General features: G+C 39.8%; 1 protein-coding gene across 1 annotated transcript; it reads left to right on the top strand.

Moving 5' to 3' along the window:
- Window positions 1–231: 231 nt before the first annotated feature.
- Window positions 232–17,905, top strand: FUCA2 (alpha-L-fucosidase 2). The gene is made up of 7 exons (XM_063097425.1): window positions 232–835; window positions 4,953–5,140; window positions 7,491–7,830; window positions 9,160–9,370; window positions 9,602–9,792; window positions 15,625–15,733; window positions 17,084–17,905. Exons 1-7 carry the CDS (start codon window positions 579–581, stop codon window positions 17,222–17,224), a joined length of 1,437 nt encoding a protein of 478 aa, XP_062953495.1. The 5' UTR covers window positions 232–578; the 3' UTR covers window positions 17,225–17,905.

Raw genomic sequence — 17,905 nt, 5'->3', positions numbered from 1 at the left:
ATATCTACTGAATCTGAAACTTGGAGTTTCACCTGATACTAACTCAAAGTTGACGGCCACAGTCCTAAGATGCCCAGAAGCATCCGGGCCAAATGCAGAGGCTGAGAATCATCCCGGTGGCTTCCCGTGCTCCTGCCTGGGAGGGATCCGCCCGAGGCTCATGCCACGGCCTCCGTGTGCACTGTTTGGACACATGATCCGGCCACTGGGGCGGGGCGGGTCGCCCTCCTGGACGGTTTCTGTAAGTGTCGTGCCCGCTCCAGGGGAAGGGCGCTGGTAACAGGTCCCTGACCCTGACTCATTTTTCTCCCCTCACAGCCCATGTACTGGGAGTTTTAGCTCAGCAGCCGTAGGGCCGGCTTTGGGGTCATAGGGGCCTCCTTGGTTAGGCAAGTGAGCCAGGCCGTCCTCCAGGAGCCATTCGCTCCAAGGGCCGGGCACAGCTGCCACGCCTGCTCCAGAGGGGGAGGCTGGTTTTCCTCCACGGACAGCGTGATCAGGTGACAGTGGCGGGGCATACTTAGCCGGAGACGCGGAAGGACGCGCTCGGGCGGCCGCGGAGCGTGCGGAGGGCGGACATGGGCGCCCCGGAGCTGCCCGGGCCCGCGCGCCTGGTGCCGCCGCTGCTGCCGCTGCTCCGGCTGCTGCTCCCGCTGCTGCTGCCGCTGCTCCCGCTGCTGCCGTCCTGCCCCGCCAGCCGCGCCGCCCCCTTTGACCCCACCTGGGACTCCCTGGACGCCCGGCCGCTGCCCGCGTGGTTCGACCGGGCCAAGTTCGGCATCTTCATCCACTGGGGCGTGTTTTCCGTGCCCGGCTTCGGTAGCGAATGGTTCTGGTGAGTGCGCCTCCCTCCGTCTGCTCTGACCCTGCTCTGGTTCGCCCGCCGGGGCCACCAGCCGCGACCCAGCCCACCTCGTTTGCCGCCTTGTGCTGCCCCTTGGTCAGCTTCCTCCCGCCGTTTTAACCGCGTTTTGCATTTCCGGGTGTTGATTGTGTAGTTCTTCGTGTGAGTGCTTCGTGCTGCACGAACACGAACACGGGATTTGTCTTCTGCGAGAGTTTTCGGACACACTGTATGTGGATCTGGCTTCTCAGCGGCTTGTTAGTTGCGCATATCAAGTCGTAGTTATGACACCGTATGTAGAGAAATGAATCAACTTGTGCAGATGACATGAGCAGTCACTGAGACTCAGGGGCCCATCGTGGCTCTGTATGGTTGAAACATAAAGTCATGGGTATGTGAAACGTCTGTTCGTTTGGACGCGCATGGGCTCTTTAATGTTAAAACATTCCTATGTGTGGCTCTAGGAACTTTTAAGAAAGATTCTAGAATGGTACCCTAAGAAAATCCCTCAAATTATTATAGACTACCATATGAAAGGTGCTGCACCAAGATTCCTCTTTAGATTCTATCAAAAGAACTATGTAAAAATATGCATGGCATCTCTTGAACCGTTTCACATACCTTTCCTGATTAAGTGTTTCAAGTATTAAGTTTTTCATCTTCAACATAGAAATGTTATCAAATAAGTATATGTGTATATACACGTATATAATATATTCCTAGCTAAAATAAGGAAATAGCTGAACTAGGGGTTTTTAGTTAAATCTTTATACTCTACAAGCATATTTCAAAAAGTTCATTGAAAAATAAAATTAAAAGATAATACGAATCTTTACATGAATTTTTAAAAGCACCCTCATGTATATTATATAGTAAACACCTAAATTAATATATAATGTATATAGTAGACGCAATACAGTACTAGCTATATATTGTTATTAGTCAAACGTATTTACTTCAGCAAGATGTTAAAAATCTTTGTTTTGAGCTGTAAGGCATTTTGTGTTTGTTTATTTTTCAGATGTTTCAGATTAGCAAGATACATAAATTAACAGATTTTCTTTCCCCTAAGTTGTATCATATTTTATGTTATCATTTTGTGCCAGAGGAGGATTTGACATTTATTAAATGAAACTAGTGCTCTGCCAAAATAAAACAGCTATTTTGAGTTATTTTATTTTTTGCTATTGTCAATTTCATTTTCTACAAATGAACACATGGTTGTTTGTTTTGACATAGAGCAATAGAGATGCTTCTCATACTAAACAAAATAGAGAATATTTCTGGTGGTTTGGAAGTACATTAACCCTGTGGAAGAGTCTTTAATTATTTATGGTTTTCTTTTGTAGCCTTTCTAAACTTCTGCCCCCCACTCCCTATTCGACTCTTGGGTGGTCGACTGTAGAGATGAGTATATCTGACTATTAATGGCAATTCAAAACCAAGTATAAATGATGGGCTCTTTTCTGCAAGTGTCTCTTTTCATTTCTCTTAGTATGAAATTTGAGAATTGACTCTAGACTATAGTAGAGAAAGCAGGTTCAAACTAGACTATGCTAGTGAAACAAGTCAGGCACAGAAAGAGAAATACCACATGTTCTCACTTATTGGTGGGAGCTAAAAATTAATATATAAATTCACACACACACACACACACAAACCGGGGGGGGGGGAGAAGATATAACAACCACAATTATTTGAAGTTGATACGACAAGCAAACAGAAAGAACATTGTTGGGGGGGGGAGGGAGAAGGGAGGGAGGTTTTGGTGATGGGGAGCAATAATCAGCCACAATGTATATCGACAAAATAAAATTTAAAAAAAAAGAAAACAAAAAACAAACAAACAAAAAAAAAACTGTATTATGATTCTGATTTGATGAAATCTAAAAAAAAAAAAAAAAAAAAAAAAAAAAAAACCTTTGATGAATCCTAATGGTCAGGGAACATTTGGTACAAGCAAATTTTAAGAAGCCAAAACAAATCATTCAGATATACAGCATTGTGATGGTCTGACTTAATCCAAGGGTAGATTTTAGAGCATTTAGGGCTGGGCTGGCAAAAACTGGCACATGTACAGTATTCCTCCTGCTAGGACCCACAGCAGCCATTGCTGATCCATGGCAGTACTCTTTGCCACTGAGGTTTTATGTCTTTAAGCCAAATCCAAAAGACTATGGTTGTAAAAAAAAAAAAAAAACTAGACTATGCTAGGAGAAATTAGAGCTCAACTGTCTGTCTGTCCCAGTTTCTCTTTTGTAGTTCAATTTCAAAGGTAAAAATGCATAATGGATCAGTTAGGATACTTTCACTTCAAGGTATAGAAAGCCCAAATAAAAAGTGTAATAATAGGGGCTTATTATCTCACATAAGAAGAAGCTTGGAGGTACAGTCAGCCCTCCTCAGTATCTGCAGAATCCAAATCCTTGGATTTAACCAAGAGGGATTGAAAATACAGTCATCCCTTGTTATCTGGAAGGGATTGGTCCAGGACCCTTGAGGCTACCAAAATCCACAGATGCTCAAGTCCTTCATATAAAATGGGGTAGTATTTGCATATAACCTATGCACACCCTCCATATACTTTAAATCATCTCTAGATTACTTATAATATCTGATGCAGTGCCTACATACCACTTCATTTGTGTGGATTCAATGTACTATGGGTGTGCGGCAAATTCAAGTTTTGCTTTTTGGAATTTTGTGGAATTTTTTTGTTCCAAATATTTTTGATCAGCAATTGGTTGAATCCATGGATGTAGAACCCATGGATATGGAGGGCTGACTGTCAGGGAAAACAAAACAAAACAAACAAAAATAACAATGCAACAATAAAAATTTATACATGTAAACAATACAGTATAACAACTGTTTACAGAGCATTTTTACATTGCATTATGTATTATTAGTAATCTAGAGATGATTTAAAGTATACAGGAGGATGTACAGAGGTGATATGCAAATACTACCCTATTTTATGTAAGGGATTTGAACATGTGTGGATTTTGGTAGCTGAGGGGGATTCTGGAAGCAATCCCCAAGGATACATAGGGATGAGGGATGACGGTAGTTGGCTCATTGATGAAGTGAAAGACCTAGGCTCTTTTTGTCATCTTCAGCCTGTGGGCTTGTCCTTTCATGGTCACATGACAGCAGCCAGGCATCATAATTTCATACAACCTTGCCCAAAGGCTGGTTTCTCTTTTCCTTCAGAAAGAAACCATTCCCAGAATGCTCCTGAGTGGGCTTCCCCTCAAGTTCTGCTGGCCAGCATGGGCCTCACATCCATGCCCACGCTGTGATAGAAGCTGGGAAAGTGTTTGTGACCTTTGGGCAGGCAAACATCAGTGCCTGCCACATGTCATGTCCTTCAATGACGTCTTCTTAGCAGGAAGAGCCTGCTGATCGTCTTTGGGGATGCAGTGCCGATTATGGATTTGCTCATCCTGTGGAAATTTTCTTAGGAAAGGAGTGGTAATGGAAAAAGTAGATGGGTCAGAAGTGAGCTTGCATCTTTTTCATGCTGTGTTTATATAAAACGTTTTAGATAGAGTTTTCCTTGTGAAGCTTTACTTAAGCAGTTAAGGTTCAATATACCATTGCTTAGAATGAATGCACATAACAAATAATCCGTGGAAGTTGAGTCAATTTATTAAAATAATGGCATCTTCTTAATTTTACTACTGCCTCCCTTTCTGTGCCCCGCCCCAAAACATGTTCTCTGCTAGTGAATATAATGGGTGCATGATATATTTTAGGCATGTTGTCTTCCATTTTGAAGCTCTCGTCAGTTATGTACATGTGTAAAGACACATACTACATGTTGTGACTTAAAAGTGAAAAATTAGAAGAGAATGGGTGGCTGGGTTGCCTAGAATGCTTTAGGTTATAAACTGAGTGGATTTCACAGGGGGACAGATGGAAAGTGAGAGGGGAGCTTTGGCTCACATAAGCTTTCTTTAAAGCCAAGTCAAACTAATGGATAAATGAAAAAGAGAATCTGGGTAATATTTGAGTAAGGGGGAAATAGTAAAGGGAGCTGGGGCTATTATTTTAGATGTTTATATATGTGCTGTTTATGTGCTATTTCCTTTTTTCCTCCCTTTAGGTGGTATTGGCAAAAGCAAAAGATTCCGAAGTATGTGGACTTTATGAAAAATAATTACCCTCCTGATTTCAAATATGAAGATTTTGCACCACTATTTAAAGCAAAATTTTTTAATGCCGACAAGTGGGCAGAGCTTTTTCAGGCCTCTGGTGCCAAATACGTTGTCTTAACTTCTAAACATCATGAAGGTAAGTAAGAACAGCAAATGCTAACCAAGGTAATGAAATATAAAGTCAGTTTTTTTGGAAGAAGAGAATAAAGCACAATCTTCCATGTGAAATCAGAGTTTTCTCTTAGGAGCAACAAGTGGCAACTGACATTTGTTTATAATACGTTCCACCCAAATTGAGAGGAATTAGGGATACAGAAAGATCATACCTTCCACATAACAGGAAAGATGGCCACATTTTGATATATGTTTATTCGACAATATTTCCAAGATTTAATTAAAGGTATTTGAAGTGGGCTATGGGTTGCAGGTCAAAGTTTGTAACTGGAGTTGCAGTCTTCCCTTTCCTTTCTCTATAATGCATTCTGCCAAGGCACCGTGGGGGTTATGCTGCTGTAGTCTTGTGTCATTACCTGGCTGCGCTTTTGGCGAACTTGTACATGGCTAAATGATGCAAATCATGGATGGATTGCTAGTGATGAAAGGGACACAGATCACTCGGAAGAAAAGGATTATGGAACTGTAATGGTAGCCAGAAATATCAGAGGTGGTGAAAGAATACCTAAAAGGAAACACAGTGGTCCTGCATTAATAGGATAGATTCCTCGCATTACCACTCCTGTATTTGTAAGACCAAGGAAAGATCAACACATTGTTATTGTCCTACTCACATGTTAACTCAGTAGTTTTCTTTGCATGACCTTCTTCGCCTTGGTATAAGAAATTTTGCCTCATTGTTTTCTCCCAAGGTGGGAGGGGAGTAAAAGGGAGAACCAAAACCCCAAATCTAGAATTATCTTAGATCATTTTTCCCTTTGGCCACATTCTGGTAGCTTCATGATTTTCTCCTAAAGATGTTTCTCCTGCTTAGATGGATATTTATAAAGTGATTTGAAAACATGTTGATTTCCTGACGTCTAGGAACTTCCCAAGCTGTATGGCAAAGTATTACGTCTTGAGTTTATTTAAAAAAAAACCAAAAATTAAAAAAAAAACTCCTAATCAAACTGTGAGGACAGATGATATAAATTTTCTAGGGCCCATGTTGTCAGGTATTTTCATTGCTTATGGAAAATGCACTGCTGGACTCAGGAGGGAAGTTCACTGTGAGCTTTTAGTGGTAATACTGAACTGAAGACCCATGTGGTTTTAGCGCTGCCTGACATTAGGGCCTGTCAAGTTGAAAAATAAGACCTTAAATATCAACGCTGCCTTGAAGCTTACCACAAACGTCTTTGGAATAAGTGTGAGCTGTTTAAAAAACTTCTTAAAAGGGATCTAAAGAGTGAGTCAATCTTAGATTTGTTCTAATTTACAAGAGTAAAGTGTTTCACCAAAAGTGTCTTATGAATGTCTATTCTCAAAGATTCTTTTAGATTTTAGTGGAACAATAACAATGTACTTATGTCTCTAGGCACTAACTAAAATTTTTGAGGCTTTTATATTATTTCCTAAGTATTTTAGTTTATATACGTCATATAACATTTTTATACAGAACCATCAGCAATCTAAATGCAATTTCTTTTTAAAATATAAATTATTTCAAGGTGCTTGTGTAATGGTATACATTATTTTACTTACCCATTTAGTTGGTAGATTATTCACTCTGGGATAATTTAAAGGCAACATTCAAGCTTATGATTTACATTAGTGGGTTTTTTCAAATAGTGGGTTAAATGAATAACAAATTACAGATAGTGGGTATAATTTAAAGTACAGAACTACTGGGAAATAGTGGCTATTCCCCCCCTGGTTAAACGAATAATCAAGCTAAAGGAGAATTACTACACATGGATCACCAGTGTTCTAAGAATCACACTATAATAAAATAGAAAATCCTAAAACCAAGCAATATACCTTAATCTTTGGTTTAGAAGACAAATAAGAATCTTGCAGGAGTGCATCTCAGGATCGTCATCATAAATAGTTGTAGTTATTGCTTAGCATGGTAGATGTGGAAGATGTTCCCATCTTAGCTGTGATCTGCTATTGTTGATTATTGTGTGCTGTCCCCTGTGCTAGCAGATGGCTGGGGATATAGCAGGGAACACTGCAGACACAATGCAATCCCTCAAGGACCTTAACATCAAAGATGGGAAATATTGGAGATAGATCAGACCGTACAGACCTTACAGTGTACCCTGAAATTTGCTTTTAAAAGCCTTGGTTCTGTTTAAATTCTCATTTGTTTCTCTTATAAAAGCAGAATATACACTATGAAAAAATTGCTGTAAAACAGTTGTTTGTAGCAGCAGTTATTTATATATCACAGGTACAAGTACTGCCTGATTTGTTTTGGCATTTGTACGGGTGGAAATTTACTCAGATAAAATGGATATGCTTATAAGGATTTGTAATATAATTTTCAGGCTTTACCTTGTGGGGTTCAAAGTATTCGTGGAACTGGAATGCTGTAGATGAAGGGCCGAAGAGGGACCTTGTCAAGGAACTTGAGGTAGCCATTAGGAAAAGAACCGACTTGCGTTTTGGACTCTACTATTCCCTTTTTGAATGGTTTCATCCACTCTTCCTTGAGGACCAGTTGAGCTCATTCCATAAGCAACAGTTTTCAAGTTCTAAGATGTTGCCTGAGCTCTACGAGTTAGTGAACAAGTATCAGCCCGAGGTACTGTGGGCAGATGGAGATGGAGGGGCTCCAGAGGACTACTGGAACAGCACCGGCTTCTTAGCCTGGCTGTATAATGAAAGGTAGGTATGCCATTAGACTGCTGTAGTTACTCTGAATGTTCCTAATATGTTTATAACATTTTAATTCCCTTGCTTCTTGAAGTATTTCCTTTTAGGCTCATTGGTGCTTTGGGGGTAGGAAGTTGTAAATAATGCTTATTAGATATATCAACATTTATTCAAAGTAATCAGGAGTAAACAAATCAGGAGTCAGATACAACTCAATAGTTTGATTTTGAAATCAAACTGAAAATCACAGGATCAAGAATTTTGGAGGTGTTCATTTGGTGGGTCCCCCTTTTCATTTCCTACTCTAGTCTTTCATGGCCCCTGTTCTAGGACAACTGTGTTTATTTATATCACTGTTTCTGATTACGTGCTTTTTAATTCCCCTAATTGATTCTTTTTATCCCTCACCTGTTGATAATCTTTGCTACCCAGTCAGTGTCAGTCTTGTCTGTCTCCTCTTTGCCCTCATCATCAGCATGCTCACTTCTTCCTGTTCTTTTCTATTGCTTCCAAGCACGTTCAGGGCTGCCCCATTAGAACAGGGCATTCTGATTGCGCTCCTTCATTAGGCTTGAGCTATATGGGCCGCATTTACATTTCAACCAGAAAGCACTTGATGTCTTGCTATGAAGTCAAGCATTGTTCTTCTTGTGCTTCCTGGGCCCACAAAGGCACAAATACTAGTATCCTGGAGAACTTGTGATTCTTAAATCAGCAGTGTCTCCAGGTTCTCCTTCCAAGGGGAAAGACTGGGAACCATTCACTTCAATTTGTGAATCAAAACTGTCCCCTTTAGGTGGAGTGGAGTCCCCTCTGACTGTGCCACCTGCTATGATAAGTCATGTTGTGGGGATATTTCATATGATGGTAACAGCTGATTTTTTCTGAGATTTTTTTTAACATTAGGCACAACTGTAAGAGAAAGAGAAAGAAAGGCTGGAATAGATGTATGAGATTATTTAGTCACTGGAGAGGAAAGTGTTTTGAGTATAAATTCAGTTTTGGCTGTCATCCACAACCTGGTGGGGGGAGCTCCAACTAATAGTATAATACTCTTATAAGTGCTATATGTGCTGGGCACTGGGTTGTTTCACATAAATTATTTTTGTTCTAATAATGTATCTGGAAAACCATTACTCAGAGGAGTTACGTAAGTTGCTGTAGATCTGGGAGCGGGAAAGTGACACAGCCAGGACTCCAATCAACCCAGATCTATTTGATTTCAAAATCATGGGCTTTCTTCAGGAGCGGATTTCAGTTAGATTTCTTTCACTGACAATTCCTTTTGTTTAAAAAACTTACACTTTTTGCTTTAGAAAATAATTGTACTTTTCATTTCAGCCCAGTTCGGGACACAGTAGTCACCAATGATCGCTGGGCAGATGGCAGCATCTGTAAGCACGGTGGCTACTACACCTGCAGTGATCGTTACAACCCAGGACATCTTTTGCCACATAAATGGGAAAACTGCATGACAATAGACAAATTTTCCTGGGGCTATAGGAAGGACGCTAGAATCTGTGACTATCTTACAATTGACGAATTGGTGAAGGTACGGTAAGATGTCTAGTGGCTGTTATTATAATCTTAAGAGTGTGGTTGTGTGAGAATTATTACTTATAATTTGTATAGCTTGATGGTCTGTAATACCCTAGGTATTACTCTATTTGCTATATTTGTTTTTCTACGTAGAAGTTATATATACACACATAAATATAACATATTAATACATTTAAGATAGAATTATTTTATCTAAGAACTATATTCATTCTTAATTTTTTAGCAACTTGTAGAAACAGTTTCATGTGGAGGAAATCTTTTGATGAATATTGGGCCCACACCAGATGGCACCATTTCTGCAATTTATGAGGAGCGATTAAGGCAAATGGGAACCTGGCTAAAAGTCAATGGAGAAGCCATTTATGAAACTAACACCTGGCGGTCCCAGAATGACACTGTCACCCCAGATGTATGGTAAGTCATTCTTGGTACCAAGTGCTATTTGATAGAAGAAGGCATTTAAAGTTTCTCGGAGATATAAAGTGAATAGGATAAAAAGAGAAATCAGATCAATGTCTAACTACACAAAGTACTTTCCAAACTTTATTTACTCTAATAGAAAGCGAAGGAAGAGGAAGAAATTAGCATGGTTTTGAACACTTATTATTGAACAAATTGAGCTTAAATCGTTGCTGGATATCTCCTAGTGGTGGACAAATTTTAGCTGAAAGTAGTCAGCTCTTAAAAACTTGTGAGCCAGTCAGACAAATGAAAAATGCTGAGTGGTTAATGTAAAACAGAGACTATTGTTTAGTCAGTTCAGTAAATTCTAACTTTTGCAGATGTTTCATCCCATCAAATTCACAAGCAAGAGGTGCCCAAGGGCAGAGAAAATGTTAGATTAAAAATCAGCCAAAATAGAGAGGATTCTGGGAAGAGGGCGAAGTAGGAAGCACAAAGAATCGGTCTCCCCACCTCAGCAACAGTTGTGCTGGTAGAATTTGTCTGATGGACAACCATCACAAGAAAAGGTACTCAGCATCACTCTTCATTAGAGAAGTGCAAATGAAAATTACAATGAGATGTTACCTCCCATCCATTTGCATGGCTATTAGAAAACAACAACAAAAAAAGAAAACAACAAGTCTGGTGAGGATGTGGAGAGATTAGTGCACTGTTGGTGGGAATATAAAATGGGAGAGCTGCTGTGGAAAATAGTATGTAGGTTCCTCAAAAAACTAAAAACAGAATTACCATATGATCTAGCAATTCCACTTCTGCGTACATATCCAAAAGAATGAAAGCAGGGTATCAGAGAGATACTTGTATACCCGTGTTCATAGCAGCAGTATTCACAGTAGCTAAAATGTGAAGCAACCCAAGTGTCCACTGGCAGATGAATGGATAAGTGAAGTGTGGTGTATACACAGAGTGGCATATTATTCAGCATTGAAAAGGAAGGAAATTCTGACATATGCTACAATATGGATGAACTTTTAGGACATTATGCTAAGTAAAATAAGCCAGTCACAAAAAAAAGTATATGATTCCACTTATGTGAGGTACTTAGAGCCATCAAAATCACAGAGAGAGGAAGGAGAGTGGTGGTTTCCAGGGTGGGGGTAGGGAGGCATGGGGAGTTATTGTTTAATGGATACAGAGTTTCAGTTTTACAAGATGAAGAGAGTTATGGAGGTGGGTGGTGGTGATGACCTAACATCTTAAATGTATTTAATACCACTGAACTGTATCCTTTTGAAGACGGTAAATTTTACATTATATGTATTTTATACCACCATAAAAAAATTAGAAAAAATCAGCCCCAAATAACAACATTATTTTAATTGATTACAAAACAAGGATGGCCAGTCAGCTCAGTTGGTTTGTGCACTGTGTTACAGCACCAAGGTCAAGGGTTTGGATCCCCTTAGCAGCCAGCCACTAAACAAAACAAAACAAAACAAAACTTGTTACTTGTTCATACTATTCTTATAAATCTAAAGCTAAAATCTCTTTAAAATCAATGATCTTTTTTTTTTTTTTTTTTTGCCTTTTTCGTGACCGGCGCTCAGCCAGTGAGTGCACCGGCCATTCCTATATAGGATCCGAACCCGCGGCGGGAGTGTCGCTGCGCTCCCAGCGCCGCACTCTCCGAAGTGCGCCAGGGGGTCGGCCCTAAAATCAATGATATTAACTTACTAATTTTTCTTTTAACTAGTATCTTGTGTGTGTGTGTGTGGCTGGCTGGTATGGGGATCCAAACCCTTAACTTTGGTGTTATCAGCACCACACTATACCCAATTGAGCTAACCAGCCAGCCCCTAACTAGGATATTCTTTAAAAGCCTTGCCTCAGGCTTCTCTCTGTACTTGGGAAGGTTCTGTGTGCCAATGAGTACTTGAATTCAGACTCTGCATATATGATGGCTTTTGATGTGGGGTCTAACACATATAAATAAGGGTAGTATTAGAGAAGTTCTAACAATTCACCTTGTGTCACCACCTAAGAGTACTGCTTGATCAAATATAAATCAAAAGATTAGATTAAATGTTCTTCAGTCTAACTTGACTTAGGACTTAAAACGTTGTCAACTCATTGAAGAAAGTAAAGTCAGGCAATCTAGACAGAAAGAAGTAATTCGTATTTTAGAATTGAGTTTTAGAATGTTAGATCAGGGAGAAGCCATAATGAGACTTCAGTACCGATCTCTCATGTTACAGAGGATAGTTTAAATCTGGTTTTGGAATTTCTGTACTTTATTTGAACATGAGATTAGCTGATCTGAGACTTCAATCATTAACCATTATTCTGTTTAGTGTTTATTTCAATAAATAAAGATAAAATCCAAAATATTTAATGTGGCTCTTAAAGCCATGTGTCTGGCTTCCAATAACTTCCCTGCCCCCAAGTGGCCCTGCTGTCCCTTCTTACTCTAGGAGTACTTTCCCGCCCCAGGGTCATGGTGCATGCCTTCTCTCCTCCTGCAGTCACCTACAGACTCCCAGGTGAATCCTTAAGGTCTTTTGTGAATTTAGCACTGGCTCACTGTCCCTGTCCCCAGTACTACTCTTAACATAATTCTTCGTGATTTTAGTACCCATATTTGCAGTTCTTCTAATTTGATGAACCGCCTCTCTTCTAGGGACCCTGTCCCCTCTGCCTTTCCTACCCCTTCCTTTGGTTATACCTTACCTAGGCCTTGCACTACCAATAACTGCTCCTCTTCCATGGTTTTAATATGAAGCATTCTACTGTCTTGCTACCACCTCTTACATTTCAGCTCAGTCCACATAGCACTTTGGTTTCTGAAGGGTTCTATAATGCAATGATCATACCATCCTTAATCCTATCACCTTTTCTCTGTCCCTCAGCCCTCTCATGTCTTCTCTTCTTTATCCGGGTCAGATTCTGCAGCCCATCACTGTAGCTGATCCATTGCATATAGCCTCAAGTCCTTAGCCCTCTCTCCCTGTGTCACACTCACTTGACAGAACATCAACTTTGATTAAATTCAGGTCTACTTATTCCATGCTTGCCCCCAGACAGCTAAATGTGGCTAGAAACACACACACACACACACACACACACACACACACACACACACACACACACACACACACACACACACACACACACACACACACACACACACACGTCAAATTATCTCACATTTGGCTTTAAGGCCAACCCTTGTGTCCTGGATCCCATCCCAAATCATCCACTCAAGGATTGTTAGAGCAATGATCCCCTTTTGTGCCTCATCTTCAATTTTTCCCTTTTTTATTATTTATTTTGTATAGACTTTATTTTTTAGCAGTTTTTGGTTTACAGAAAAATTGAGCAGAAAGCAGATAGTGCAGATAGTTCTCATACCTCCCCCCCTCCCCGAGTTTCTCCTATTATTAATATCTTAATCTTAGTGTGGTGCATTGGTTACAATTATGAACCAATACTGATCTATTATTATTAACTCAGTTTTACATTAAGGTTCCCTCTTTGTGTTGCACAGTTCTGTGGGTTTTGTCAAATGCATAATGTCATGTATTCCCCATTACAGTATCATACAGAGTGGTTTCACTGCCCTTTGTAAGTAGGGTTATTTCTCTCATCTTAAAAAGGTACTCTTTTGACCCTACTTATATTTCTAGCTACCTTCCTATGGTTTTCCTTTCCTTTATAGTAAGACATCTTGAAAGAATTGTTTTTACCCGTTCTCTGATTTCTTGCTCCGGATTTTCTGTTGAACCCACTCTGGTCAGGTTTCTGCCCCCACACTCCACAAACTTGCTGTCACTGAGGCCCACAGTAACCTCTCCCTTGCAAATCTAGTCGTTAGTTCCCAGTTCTCATTTTCTGAACTTGTTGGGAGCGTTTGCCTCAGTTGATGGCTGTCTCTCCTGGTTTTCATCGTACCTGTTGGCTGCTCCTTCTTAGTCTTCTTTGCTGATTCCACCTCATTTTCCCAACCTCTAGATCTTGCAGTGCCCTGAAACTTAGTCCTTAGACATTTATTCTCGATTTATCTTAGTTCCCCAGGTGATCTCATCCATTTTCATGCCTTTAAATGCCATATCGATGTACTTCCCATGTACATTTCCAGTGCAGATCTCTTTCTGAACTCCAGCCTTATATATTTAACTTCCTACTCAACGTTTCCACTTGGATGCATAAGCATCTTAAACCTGTTATGTCCAAAACTGAGATCCTGATTTTTAAAATTTTGCTACAAACTAGCTCCACCCATGGTTTTCCCTATCTCAGTAAATGGTAGTTTCATCCTTTCAGGTCAGGCCAAAAACCTTAGAGCTCTACACTCTCCTTTCTTTTACATCCCACAACCAGTCCATCATTAGATATCATCATCTCTATCTTTGAAATATACCCAGAGTCTGACCACTTCTCATCCTCTCTGTGGCAAACCTCACCTGTTGGTTTCCATTGTCTCTCCCCCTGGATTATTTCAGAAGCTTCTTGACTAGTCTCCATTTCTACCCCTGTCACACAAAGCAATCCATCCTCCAGAAAGCAATCAGAATAAACTTTTACAGAATGTCAGGTTATGCTACTCCTGTGCTCAAATTTCTCCAGTGGCTTCCCATCTCAGAGAAAAAGCAAGGTCTTAGAAAGGCTTACAAGGTTCTATAAAATCTGGCTCCTTGCTGTCCCTCTGATCTTGTCTGCTATACCTCTCTCCTTTGCTCCCTCCTTCGGCCACTCTGCTGTCTTTGCTATTGTGTCAGCAGGCCAAGCATCCTCTTGGACTACAGCTCCTGCACTGGCTGCCATGCCTCGAGGGCTCCTTCTCCAGACGCTGACATGGCTCTCCCTTGTTCTTCAGGTCTCAACACTGCCTCTAGAGAAGTCTTCCCTGACTATTCTACTTCTAATAACACCCCAGACCCCTCCTTTCCAGCCTACCATGCCCTGTCCTTCTTACCTGGCTTCAGCTTTTCCATAGCACTTAGTCATCATCTGACGTATATTAATTTGTTCATTCCAGTTTCTCCCACTAGGATGTGAGCTCCGTGAGGACAGGGACTTTATTCAGTGCTATATCTCTACCTCTGAAACAGTGACTAGCATTTTAAGATTTCAATAAATACTGTTAATCGAATGAATAATTAATTGTTTTCTTCATCTAGAGCATGTCCCTCTTACCTTTTCCTTTGTTTTCATCCATCCCTTAAGTCTGAGATTAAATGTCATATTCATGGAGAGACTTCTTTCTGATGGTTTAATCTAAAGTGATCCTTTTGTTGTAATCTCTCAATTTCCCTTTCTTTCATAGTGCTTATCAAAACTCATACTTTTATATTATCTGTGTGATTATTTAGTGTCTGCCTTGCCTACTCTAGTCTAAGCTCTGCAAGTACTATATGCGTTTTGTTTTCTATTGGATCCCTAACGTAAAGCACAGTACTAGGCACAGTGTTGACACATGCATATTATTTGAATGAACAAATATAAACGTTTGAATCAGTATGTGGAAAGCCATCTAGCTCTTGCATCCTACCCCCTTAGTTCCCTCCACCCTTTTTTCAACTCCACAAGATCCATCTGATGAAAAGGAGGAGTATTAGCCCAGGAAAATATTTTTCTTTCACAATCTTCCTTTTAGAATTAGAGGTGTGGGAGAGGGAGTTGCTTTTTATACCACCATGGAGTTATCTTTCCTTCCCTTCTATTAATGGAGACATTTACTAAATGAAAGTATCTCTGTAAAATAATTCCAGACCTGACCCATAAATAATTAGAACCATGGGATGTTACCTGTTACTATGCTTTTTATTTTTTTCTTTTAATCAGGTACACATCCAAACCTAAAGAAAAATTGGTCTATGCCATTTTTCTTAAATGGCCCATATCAGGACAGTTATTTCTTGGCCAACCCAAAGCTACTCCGGGGGCAACAGAGGTAAGAAGGAATTTTATCTTTATTGTTCCTGTAAATTGCTGACTAGAATATCCTGATGAAAAAATAACTTTTGTTTTAACTTCAAGTTAGCCTTATATATGTGTTCCTCTTATACCTCACAAGAGTAATTTTAAAATGAACTTCATCAGTGGCAAATGTTTGGCCAAAATCTTTGAAACTTTTTGTTTCAAACTTGACAGCTTCCTCTATGCATATCAGTGTAAAATGGATATTGTTCTTTACAGTCATTCTGTGTTTTTCAAGTTCATGGCATGCATATAAAATGGTCCTTTTCATAAAACTGGAATTTAGATACTTCCCCTGACACCCCACCCCAGAACACATCTGAATAAAGTAAGATGTCATGACCCTTCCATTTTAAGTCTCTAAAAAATCTTGGAGAAAGTTAAAGATTAATCTGACTGTTGTAGCCACCAGGTCTGGTATTGAGTTTATATTGACGTATTTTGAATTGTTGATATGGTTCTCCTTGTATCACCTTTCCACGTGTCACTTCTAACACTTGTGGTTGATCACGTAGAAGGAAGATGGAGTTTAAATCTAACGTTTAATTACAGTTTGAGTATGCCTGAGTATGACATTGATTATCTTAATTTTATCTGTTCTCTTTGTCACCAGTTAATATCACTATTTAAAAGTTCATGAACTTTGTTTTTGTAAGAGGGGGGGTCTTCAAAAAGGTTGTGGAAAGATTCATATTATCTTTCAATTGTTTTTCCATGAACTTTTTGAAGTACTGTCGTATTGATCCACCTGATAAGCAAAGTTTTATGGTTCAAAATAACCCTAGAATATTTAGAGAACTACTTATTTCAGTTCACATGGTATAATCATTAGCACTAAGGATATAAAACAATCACAGTAATAATTGATCAAATTTATGTATTAATGATTAATGGACATTATTGGAAAATCTGGGGAGGAACGGTGGCTGGATAGGAGAGGGGAGCCTTTCTTCAAGCATTGTGTGTAAGAGCTGGGAAGGCCTTGGTTGGGCAGACTGCACCCAGAGTCGTTTTCTATCCCTGATCCTGTCTTCAGAATTTCCCCCACTCTGACTCTCTATTCAGCCTTAACAATTCTTCTTCCCCAACCCCTCCACACTTTCATTTCCCTCGAGCATAATATAGGAGCAAGAACATAGGAGCAAGATAGATGTGTTCACTCAAGAGTTAAAACACCTTATGAATCACTAAATAAAGGTTAAAAAAATGAATCTCCTGTGTACAATGCTTTTTTTAGAAATACCAATCACTCCGTCCCAACTGAAAGTGGGTGAGTCAAAGAGATGCATTTGTTGACATCTGCATGTATGTTTTTAAATTTCAGGTAATACTACTGGGACATGGACAGTCACTTAAGTGGGTTTCTTCGGAGCAAAATGGTATTATGGTAGAATTGCCACAGCTAACCTTTCATCAGATGCCCTGTAAATGGGGGTGGACTCTAGCACTAACTAATGTAGTCTGAAGTGCAGCAGAGTGGCCCATGCTGCAGTTACAGCTAAGACTAGGAAGTACCAGGTTTCTATAATTGTAGAATGTGGAGAAAGTAAATGTAAAATTGCTCAAAAAAAAAAAAAAAAAATCAAGTAATTGTTTATGCAGTTCAGCCCTCTTTTCTAAATTACCCATGTAAATATTTTAACTCTCCAGAGAACTTTGCCACTAAAGTCTCTTCACACTGAATTTGTTTCCATGTTTAACTCAGAAGTGGAGATTTTTTTGTTTTACAGCAGCTAGGAATTGGTGGTGTTAAGGACTAAATTGTGTTCTCCCCAAATTCTTTTGGTGAAGCCCTAGCCTGCAATGTGACTGTATTTGGAAATAGGACTTTTGAAGAGGTAATTAAGGTTAAATGAGGTCATAAGGGTGGGTTCCTAATCCAGTAGGACTGGTGTCTTTATAAGAAGGGGAAGAGATACCAGGGATGCAAGCACTCACAGGAAAGGCCATGTAAAGATGCAGCGAGAAGGCAGCCAGCTGCAAGCCAAGGAAAGAGGCCTTAGAAGAAACCAACCTGCCTTGATCTTGGACTTTCGCCTTTTAGAACTGTGAGACAGTAAGTTTCTGTTGTTTAAGCCACCCAGACTGTGGTTTTTTTGTCATGGTAGCCCTACCATACTGATACAAGTGGTATGTATATAATAAA

The sequence above is a fragment of the Cynocephalus volans genome, chromosome 5 (assembly GCF_027409185.1).
Source record: "Cynocephalus volans isolate mCynVol1 chromosome 5, mCynVol1.pri, whole genome shotgun sequence".
NCBI lineage: Eukaryota > Metazoa > Chordata > Mammalia > Dermoptera > Cynocephalidae > Cynocephalus > Cynocephalus volans.
This window is presented reverse-complemented; position numbering and strand designations above follow the sequence as displayed.

Coding starts and splice junctions, on each gene's coding strand:
- FUCA2 (XM_063097425.1), top strand. CDS start 579: ATGGGCGCCCCGGAGCTGCCCGGGCCCGCGCGCCTGGTGCCGCCGCTG. Junction 836..4,952: donor TTCGGTAGCGAATGGTTCTG/GTGAGTGCGCCT, acceptor TCCTCCCTTTAG/GTGGTATTGGCAAAAGCAAA. Junction 15,734..17,083: donor CTACTCCGGGGGCAACAGAG/GTAAGAAGGAAT, acceptor TTTAAATTTCAG/GTAATACTACTGGGACATGG.